This window comes from Sylvia atricapilla, chromosome 2 (assembly GCF_009819655.1).
Source record: "Sylvia atricapilla isolate bSylAtr1 chromosome 2, bSylAtr1.pri, whole genome shotgun sequence".
Taxonomy (NCBI): domain Eukaryota; kingdom Metazoa; phylum Chordata; class Aves; order Passeriformes; family Sylviidae; genus Sylvia; species Sylvia atricapilla.
In genome coordinates this window covers 36,537,886-36,548,401 of record NC_089141.1, presented here as the reverse complement: position 1 = coordinate 36,548,401, position 10,516 = coordinate 36,537,886, and the positions used below count along the sequence as shown (strand labels likewise).

At 45.4% G+C, this 10,516-nt stretch overlaps 1 protein-coding gene across 1 annotated transcript in view; it reads left to right on the top strand.

Moving 5' to 3' along the window:
- Positions 1–7,486: 7,486 nt before the first annotated feature.
- SESN3 (sestrin 3) overlaps positions 7,487–10,516 on the top strand; it is a 39,340-nt gene continuing 36,310 nt past the window's right edge. The window contains exon 1 of the mRNA XM_066312941.1: positions 7,487–7,679. Within this exon, the coding sequence (XP_066169038.1) occupies positions 7,578–7,679 (102 nt within the window). The 5' untranslated portion in view covers positions 7,487–7,577. The remainder of the gene's footprint in view (positions 7,680–10,516) is intronic.

Here is a 10,516-nt window from a genome sequence, read left to right as displayed (position 1 = left end):
AGAAAATCCATGATTTCCAGTGATTTAGAGTCCAGCTAGAGGAAGGTTAAGTTCAAGAGCAATACAACCTGACTAAAATAAGTTATTTCTCCTGGTAAAATGACCTTTTAATAGAAATAAGGACAAATAAAATTCTTAAGCCATGACCTTGCTGTGGAAATATAATCCTTTTATGTTTTCCATCTCAAACCCTGTGCTACACAAAGACATCACTTCACCTATAAAGCAGTCTCTGCTTCTACTTTCCAGTATTCTCACAAATCTTCATCAGTATAAATGCTGCAGTGGCCATAGCAAATAGTCCGGTCTGTGTGCCTGAGGTTCAGTTATCCCAGACGGATCTGAACATTAGCAGAGCAAGATGCAACGACCCACGTTATTATTCTTTTATTTGCCCAAACAGAAGTTGGGTTCTGTCATTTCCAGCTCAGGAGACCCAGCACTGAAGCAGTGACTGCCAGGGTTTCACCAGCAGAGAAAGGTGCATTGATTACACCCTTTTTCCCTTCCAGACTGACCCTCCCTTTCCTCTCTCCTGACATTACAAATAGAGCTCACGTCTACTGCAACACTGGGCTGAAATAATTCAGGGAGCCTTCAAAGAAAAATCTGCATGCTGGAGTCATGAATTTCCATCCCAGTGGCAGACAACCAGCAGGCTAGAGGAGGCAGAAGCAGAAAGGAGTTGGCTGATGTTGGTCCAGGGAAACTGCTGCTCCTTTTCTCTTGATCCGCAGTGCCAGATGGCCAGTCCCATCCTGCTTGCTGCATTTTGGTATATCACAGCAGGCACTGCCTGGCTGTGCAGGAGGGAAGGAGGCGGGAGTGCCAAGGTTAGCAGGTTGTAAGGCTCTGCACAGGAAAATTGTGCTGCTGGTTCAGTCAGCCAACTCCCCTGCAGGGGTCTTTCTTTAAGGCTGAATCTCAGCACCTCTCCTGTCCAAGAACATCCCCAGCAGCCAGAGAGAGATGAATGAAAGAAGAAAACACGCCATGCAAACCAGCCTTCAGCACTTAGCTGATTTTGCTTGGGAAGATCCCATGTGCTAACTGCCTCCACTCACATGCCTAATTCTTTCTAAGTGTGGTACTTTCTGAGAAAATCCCACTTGCACTGACACTCTGATTTTTCAGGGTACAACCATTGGAAAAATAATGAAGTAGGGTAAAAATATTTTTTAAATAAAAATAAACTAAGTCCATAACAGACACATATCTTACATATCTTTCAGCACTTCAGCTCTTTGTCTAAAAACAAGGAATAAAACTGCCATAATTTAGCCTGATCTTCCAACATAAATATGCTCATATCTCATGCATTTCAATGAGAAATGGAACTAAATTATGCACCATATCCCAAAAGCTGCAAAGTTTTGTATTTGGTTTTTGGTATTTGTATTTTGTGTTTGAAAATAATGAAAGCTGTAACTTTGCCAGTGAATACAGAAAGCTAATTTCACTTATCAGGTCCATCCTCAATGTGGCATCATTCTGTACCAAGTGTTTCATTTGCAAAATACAAACAGACAAGTTCTGCTGCTCGAGAAACATTACCATTTTTTTTTAGTCAGACGAAGACATTTGTGCGCTTTGCATTGGCCAGGCACAAAACTGAGCCAAAGCAGTGGGAGGAAACAGGCAGCAAACCCCCAGGTTCCAGCTTTCTTCCCCAGCCGGCTGCCTCCTGCTTGCCCTCTTCTGGCTTCTTGGCTTTTGAACTCTTGGCCTCGTGGTATCCTGGCTGCACAAGGAAAGCTCAAGGTGCTTTACCCAGCTGCACCTACACAGTTGTGGTTAGGCTGTGCTCTTCAGTGATAAGCATTGCAGCTGGGAGCCAAGGCAGGAACTCGCACTTTCCACCCAAAGGCCAGCAGCATTTCTGTCTTCTTGAGGAAATCTTGCCACTGGTCCACAGTGCCAGAGGACACTTACATCTCACAGAGATGTTACAGGCACACATATTTAGGAGAGGGACAAAACCTCGGGCATATCCTTACCAGGGCTGGAACTGGTCCCTTTCCTTGTGTCTGTGCAGGCAGTGCTGAGACCCAGACTTGTCCCCGCTCTGCATGGATGACCCCAGGCACCCCTGTCTGCCCATGAACTCCACCTCCAGTCCTGGAGGGAGGAGTGTTTTCTGTCCCCACAGGTAGCCCTGCTGTTGTCATTAAATCTGCTTTATATTCCTATTAATAATGCTTTGTGCAGTATTAATAGGAATACATTACAAGAGATTACTTGCAATTCTCCTTTTGCAGGGAGTTAGACCAGGCTGCCTTTGTCCTGATTTTCAGATACTTTTTTTTTTTTTCATTTAATACATTTCCCCTCTGTATCACTCCCAAAAATTGTACAGGCTGAAACATTTCCAACTTTAACTTCAAGTATAAAGTATTTTTTTTCCAGATGATCCCTATTTATGGGCCTGCAACACTGGCCAGTGTGGTCTCAGAAGGCTGAACTGAAGTAAACAACATGTTGAAATATATTTAGTGAATAACCATGCAAACCACAGAAGAACAAGAAGAGAGAGAGAAGAGGTTTCTTGGTTGAGTAGTGATTTAATGTTTTCTGTCAAAGAAATCAGATATTAAAAAGGCCTATTAGGTCACTGAGCTCATCTTTCCTGGGGCAGGCCATAATTGTTTCTTATGATAAACATAATTTCAAGTGCTTTATCTAGTTAGGGTTTAAACCCCGCAAATGAAAAGGTGTGTACCCCCACCCTCAAGGAAGAATTCCACAAATTATCACATCTCCCTGTCTCACACAATTATCTGAACACCCATTTGGCAGATTAGGATGTGTAATAGTAAGGATGGGAAGTCATTTTATAGTGTCAGAGTGTGTGTAACATCACCCAGGGCACAAACTTTCTGTTGCTCTTCTTTCCCCCAACAACATAATATAAATGCTGTGCAAATGACATTAGAATAGTGCAACAAAAATTATGATAATGAAGGCTGGACTGTCACTCATTTGACATAATGTCAATTGGCTGGATTTTTGGCCTGAAGAAATTACATCTATTTGCCTGTGTATACATGTTCAGTATGGCTTTACTGAATGACTCATGGAGTCATGAAATGTAAGGCATGTGACATGCGTCAAGCAGCTCATTTAATCGTAGCACTTTACTGTGGCAGTCAGGAAGCTGGTAAGGCTCCAGAGCTGGGTGCTCAGGTATGCTCTCTCTTCCTGCTTCTGGGCAAAACTTGAGGATCTTTTAATTTCATATGGGATTTCTAGTCGTGCAGCAATTCAGTCAGAGCTATTGCATGGCAGCTGCCCCCTCCTGTCCTCTCTCTCCAAGCTGCTGGATGTCTATGAATAACAAACATTTCCACTGCATAACGAGTTCAATTTTACAGCACTTGATCTTGTCAATCTAGCCTTTTCAGGAAGCATCAAGCTGTTCAATAATGTATGAAAAACAAAAGCACTGCACACTTGTAGAGTAGGTGCATAATTTAGGGAAGGATCATGTAGATTTTGTGAGCATCCCATAGCAGCTGCACAGCACGTTGCCACCAGGGTGACTGTTCTGGGACACACAATATGGTCAGTGCAATCTGCAGATCACCTTACTGCTCTTGAAAAAAATCTTGAAAAAAACCTCTGCATTCCCTTCCAGAATGGTTGTGCAGCAGATGCTTGTTGGGTGTGGTGCTCTCTGGAATACAGAGGAGATGCACTTTGTCCAAATTCCAGGTGGAAATACAGCAGCCTCTGCAGGGGTTCAAAGCTGGTATCACACTGCTAAAACACAGCATGAGTATGATATGCTCTGGGGGATGAAGGCAGCTCAGTGCTTGGATGCATCTGTGTCTCTCAGCCAATCTGTTTGAACAATGTTAACTTGAAGGTTGCATAAGGAGAAGGTGGCATTAGGAGAATTTTGACCTTCTAGCAAAGGCCATCACATCTCAGCCACTCCTATGGCAAGGGCAGCAGCCCACACCTGGCTGCAATGTGTCTGCCAAAAATGCATCTGATGATTTCAGGAGGCAGAGTAATCGTTACTTCCTTTGGAAGTTTGTTCCTGCCTTGTTGTTTCATCATAGTGTTTGTTTTTTAAACTTTGCAGAAGTTATGATCATTGATGATAAAAATCTGTTTAAACCAGTAACCACTTGTACAAATGTATCCCAGCAGGTCAGTAATCTCTGTGAAAGGATGTGATGGTCTCAAGCCAGTATGCTCCATAGCATCAAGATTGAAAAAAACCCTCCACCTTACCCTTACACAGCAATAGTTCACAGCCCGTCTAGGTGATCTCAGCAGAGACAACTGATTCAGTTTACAGAACTGATAATCTTTGTAAAATTTCCAGGCAGGTCAAGATGCCATGCTACTTGTAACTCAAGTACCTCTTAATTTCAGCATTCTGCTTTCCTTTATGACTCAGTAGCTGGGCAAAAACTGAAGGAAATCCACAGCAGTGGATGGCAAGTGAGGTACACTTGAACCATAAAAACTACCAAACAATTGTGAAGGGACCACTGGATATTTTTGCATACTTTGTTTGAGCAATAAGCTTACAAGGAGAACTTTAAAGAATGTGGATGTGTTCACCAAGAAACAAATTTGTACAAAGACAGGCTTTTATTGTGGAGAACTTTTGCATATGTTTAACTCAAAATGGAATAATCCAAGAGCTCAAAATCAGGCCCACATGCACGAGCCCTTGCAGGCAGCAGGACTCCATGGATGCTGTAAACAAAGCACAAAAATGGCATTTTACAGGAGCATTGCCACACAGTTCATTTCTAAATATGACATCTAGAAAAAGTTCAGGTGTTTTGAAAATTGTCATATTGTCTCTAGTCTATACAGTAATTTTCTAAGACTGTTTGTGGGTAAGCACTGGCCCTGTTAAGTACATGCCTGATTACTATTAGCATTAAAACTCTCTATTAAAAAATACTGCAGAGGGGAAAAGTGAACTCCAGAAAAGATACCAAATAGAATTTTTGTTGAGGGCAAAAAAGGATTTTAGGCAACTTCTATTTGCTGTATTGTTTCCAAAAACAATGAAACACTTCCAGAGTTTATGTTTCTCTTGACATTTCTCAGATACCAAAGTACTGAAAGGCAGGACTGGGAGCCACAAAGGTACTTAAGTGCTTCTTGTTTAATTAAGGGTTAGTCAACCAAATACTTAAGCATCTAGGCATGCATGTCCTGCTTTCTTTCACAAGACATTTGTGGCAGAACAGAGACTAGATACCAAATTTCTTGGATTTTAAACAGCCTTACAAATCAGCCTAACTTTCATACCTGGCTAATGGAAAATTTTCCTGGGTTTAATGGACTATGCTGAAGATCTGAAGTTGTCACTCAAGGCAGAAATAGTTTCAGCAGGGGAATAGGACCCAACTAGGTTTCTAAAAATGTTTAGTCATGTGTACTTGCGGATATAAAACAAACGAATGGATGCTATTACTGATATCTGAGTATTTGCAAATGTTCCCATCTTAAATATTAAGAGTAACTCAGCCAAAATCTTTCCCTTACTCGTTTTTCAAACTTATCTGCTATCATCCTTGCCAATGGGTTTGAGTTTTGAACCAGACACTTTAACAGCAAATTACTCAAAGTGATCTCACTTGAGCTGAAGAGTAAACTCCCCTTTGCTTGTGGCTTAATGACACTGATCCTCTATTGCTTCTTTTAAAAAAAATCCTATTTTAGATAACATCATCATGGAGTTCAGCAAGAAATAAAAGGCTGTTTACATCATTCATGTAGTTTACTTAAATTTTAGCCTTACATTCAGATTATGTGATGAAAAGTAACCTGTTTGGCTACCCTTTTCCTCCAGTTTAAATAGCACCATGCTGCAGTGTGTGGGATTCAGACATGGCACAGCAAGTACTTCACTCAGGCAAACAAACTTTTTTCTCATGTTGGGATGCCATTTCTAGTACACTGTTCAGGAGAAAAAAAAAATCCCAAAACAACAAAAGAGAAAAACCAACCCCCTTCCATGTATTCCTCCTCTCCAAGCACTTTGTAGGCTGCCTGTGACTGTAACATTTGGATGCATTCCCAACAGTGGAGTCCACAGAGTGTCCGTCTGTTGAAGGCTGCTCTGCCTGAGGAAAAGATCTATTTTCAAATGGATAGAGGGAAAGGAAGGAGGAGAATGTTTCAGTGGCTGTGGTTTTACTTATGGTGGCAAAGTCTGATCTGAGAAACTTTTCAGTAGTTCTCAAAGACGGATCTAGGTTCAATCAGTCTCCTTTAAGATATGTAAATTACTAATTGCATTGTGCCCTTTCTAGTCAGCCAGTTGACTAAATTATACAACGTTTCATTTTGCAAAAATAGAAAGTATTCCCAGGCAAAGCAAATCATAGTTCTCAAGCAGCTGATTTAAAATTCTTTCTCCAAGAGAAACCTTGAAAACAATGTACCATCCCAAATCTGCTTAGAAATTTCGTAGCGTAATAGCATATTCTGCTCCCATTAAAAAAAATAAAAAAATAAAATCCTTCTATACCATCGTCTTTCAAAATGGGAATTATATAATGCTCGAAATTTAATGAACTTTTATTGACGTCGGTGGAACTACTTATGCTGAAGCTCCTCTGTGCGCACTTAAAAGCTAGAGCACACAGGCAAGGGAAAATGTAGAGATGCCGTGATGCAAAAGAAAGATGTTCATTCCCCAGCTCTCCGAGGCTGCAGATAATAGATTTGCCTCTGTCCTAATTACACACTCCATCTCCGTGCATTAGCATGGAGCCTAGAAAACCTGACTCATCATCCCTAACAATCCCGGCGACCTGAGGCAAACACACACACACACACACACTCTCGCATGCGTGCTCCCAACTTCCCCCAGAGCAAACAGCTCATCCTGCTCCGCCTGGCAGCAGCGCACTCGTGTCCCTGCATGTGCAGCCCGCCGCTCGGGCAGGGAGAGCAGCTCGCCCCCCGCCCCGGGCACCGGGCTCTCTCCGGAGGATGCGGATGGCCACGGCCGGGGACTGGGTCCGGCCCCGGGGTCGGCAGGCAGGCGGGGTGGGGAGCTGAGCCTGGCACCTCATCACCGCGGTGCCGCAAACCGGGACCCTCGGGGACGCTCCGGGGGCAGCGGGACCGGAGCCGGAGCGGCCCTGGGGACCCCGGCCCTGGGGGCGTGGCCGCTGCGCCTGCTTTGCATGGCGCCCATCCTATTGGCCAAGGGAAGCCAAGCGCCGAGGCGCCGGCCCCGCCCCCTCTGCCCAAGGCTGCCCAGAGACGCCGCCGGCCACGCCCCTCCGCTGGGCCGGTCACGCCCCTCGCCCCGCCCCCTCTCGCAGGCTGCCCGGAGATGGGAGCCGGAGCGGGCTCTGCCCATTGGCCGGCGACGGGCGACTCTCCGCGATTGGCCGGCGTTGGCGGCGGCGGGCGGGGCGGGCGGCGCGGATTGGCGGGGCCCGCGGGGGTGTGCGCGGGGGGCGGCGGCGCGGAGCGGGCGCTGGGGCCGCGGCCGGGGATGGGGGCGGCCGGCGGCGCGGGCAGCTGAGCGGCGCGGAGCGTCCTGGGCCTCCCCGTCCCGCCCGGCCGTCGCCGCCATCCCCGCCACCATGAACCGCCTCGGCTCCGGGCCCGTGGGCAGCGCCGCCGCCGCTGCCGCCGCCGCCGGGCAGTACCGGGTGTGCGGCAATTGCCGGAAGGTGCCGAGACAGGTATCGGGGGGCGCCCGCACAGAGGCGGCGGGAGCCGCGGGAGAGGCTTGTGGGGGTGACTAGGGGAGCGAGGGGCGGTGGGACAGAGACTTGGCGGCGTGGGACACGTACGGCGACGGTGGAGTGAGGAGAAATGGGCGATGGGGCAGCGGTGGGGCGGAGGGCTGGAGGGAGGCAGTGGGGTGGGGGCTCCCCAGGAGGTCAGTGCCCGGGGAGTTGGCGTGGGGGGCGGCAGAGGGGTGCAGGGCGAGGGGACCCAGGGGGTGCCCAGGAGTGCCGAGCCCCGCGCCCCCATCGCCCCCTTGGGACGGCTGTCACTTGTCCCGTGTCCTGCATGCCGAGGGTTTGGGGGGCACTCGGCCTCCCCGATGGCATTGTGGGGGCTCGACTTGGGGCCCAGCCGCGCTCCTAAAGTTTAATATCCACATATTTCACGGGCGATATTTCACCGCGATCTTCGTCAAGTCTTTGAGGGGCGGGGGGGGGGGGAGCTGGATCTGAGATCAGAGCTTTAAAAACGTAGAGAAAAGCAGCGAAGAATCGCCATCCCCCCGCCCCCCAGGCCGCCAAACACATCCCTGCGGCGCCCGGCCGCTTCCCTGCGGATGCCCCGTGCCCCCCGAGGGTGCGGCGGCTGCACCCCCGGCTCCGACCTCTGCCTCACGGGGACCATTAGTGGAGGTGCTTTTGCTGTTTGTCCAGCGCAAATGAATTAAAATTGCTGAGCTGTTCAAATGCGCCGAGTCTCCGAGCGCCCGAGATGAACGCGATGCCGGTTTTGGTTTTATTTTAATTCAATCTCTCCCAACACATTTTGCTCAAGGTTGGTTCTTGCGAATGCTAAGAAAGCCTGTAAGTCAATGAGCTCAAATATTTGCGCTCTTTGTCCAAAAACTGTTTTTCTTCCTCTGTGGGTCAGGCCAAGTGCCAATCAAAGTTGTTTTTCAAGCCTCTCTTCTCTGCAGTAGGACTGCTTTTTTCTTTCTTCCCTTTTTTTTTTTTTTTTTAAGGGTTTGGTTTTTGGAAAGGAGGTGTGTATTTAGGGGAGGGGGAGGAGAAAACGTTAAAAATCGGTCAGAGAGAGCAGCAGATCTTAAAAATCCTGTTTCTTGAATATTTTAATGGAAACAAAATCTTATTAAATGTGCATGCTTGGTATGTGCAGTTATTTTTTCCATAAACTCTTGGATCATATTACAGTTGATACTTGGTGCTCAGCTCTTAGCTCAGCTTGCGAGAAATGTAATGGATCAGAGAAGCACACATCAGCAGAGGCTGATTTTTAACCATTTTGTTGCAGGACCAAATCCTTTCTTGGCTTTAGCTTGCTGCTGTTCCCATTTTAAGAAAAACAAGTACTTAAAACAGAGAAGTTTTGCAGGGTTAAAGCTTGAAACAGCTTCAGACTTGACATATGTCTGAAGACATACAAATTAACCAATGCCAAATAATGTCTGTAGAACAAGCAGGGAGGGAGCTTGCTTTGTTCTGCCAAATAATCAAAATGTTTTGTTGACAAATAAAGTGGTGCTTGGCAGCACTTGTAGATCTAAAATTAAATTTAAGTTACTGAATTTTTTTTGAAGCTGTGTTCCCATCCTGGTGGGTAGGACTTTTTTTTGTATGTCTTTTTAATATCAGTGGGAGGTAGGAGGTGGGGACAGGGTTAGATGGTACTTTTCTAGTAACGGGAAACTTGCTGGATTTGATTTATTGTTGTATTTTTATTTTATTTTAAAGCAGTTTAGGGATAATCGTGAAACACAGGAACTCAGCTGGGTCTGTTGAGGTAGGCAACTTAGTGCTGTTCTGTTTTGGCTGTAGTCATTTCAACCAGACAAAATTGAGGAAGAATAAAGAGACTGAGTGACAGTCCCTGAAACCCTCTTGAAACATAGATGTTCTCTGCTTTTCAGTGGTGGTGCTGGGACATCGTTCCATCTCTGTTGTAGGCTGGACAATAACATAGAAATGCAAAGCTTCTGACTACATCTGTCATTACTTAAAAATCGGTGTAATAAAAATCACTGTAAATTTTAACCTTTTGCACCTTGTTGGCAAGCGTACAAGTAGAAAGCATGAGGAAAAAAACAAAACAAAATGTTTGATAGAAGCAAGATGCAAATTTGACCTGAGTCTCAGAGTAATAATCTTCAGATAAGTGCTGCCTCATCTTTTCTTTTGATGGTATTGGGTTGGTTTTTTTTTTAATGTTCATGTGATAATATACTGGAAAAAATTATTTGCCTTGAAACATGTTGAATCTCTTCTGCCCTCCTCCGTTTTAAGTCTTTATTTGAAGTCATTTGAATGTTCACAGTTTAGGTTGAGCTGTTGTGAAAATCATAAGGGGCAAGGCTTTCAACTCAATGGCATATAATGAAATTTGAAATAGTCTAGCAGGTTTTCGATTCTCATGGGTGAAGGTAAGTTTTTCTTTCAGCTGTGAAACAGGAAAAGCTAGATGCAGTGCTTTATGCTTCATCCAATTTCAGATTAATCAAAGTTACCTTTTATTATGGAGAGTTTATGAGAGCAGCACTGAGAATCTTTCTATGGATTAATGGGTCGAATTTGCCTATGAAGAAGGTTTCTCATATTAAAATGATACAATTTCCAGTCAGGTTTATTGTTATGGTACTCTTTAGATAATCCAATCTACTTGCAGAACAATTGTTGCAAATCAGAAGGGCTTAGACAGTCATAGATACAAAAACTGCGTCATTATTTGGTTTAGGAGAAAACAAAAAGACAACCAGTAATAGGTGCTGCTGTCTTGGGTTTGGTGAGTGAGCTCATTGAACAGACAACCAAGGCTAGTGCTTTTAATCAGTTTA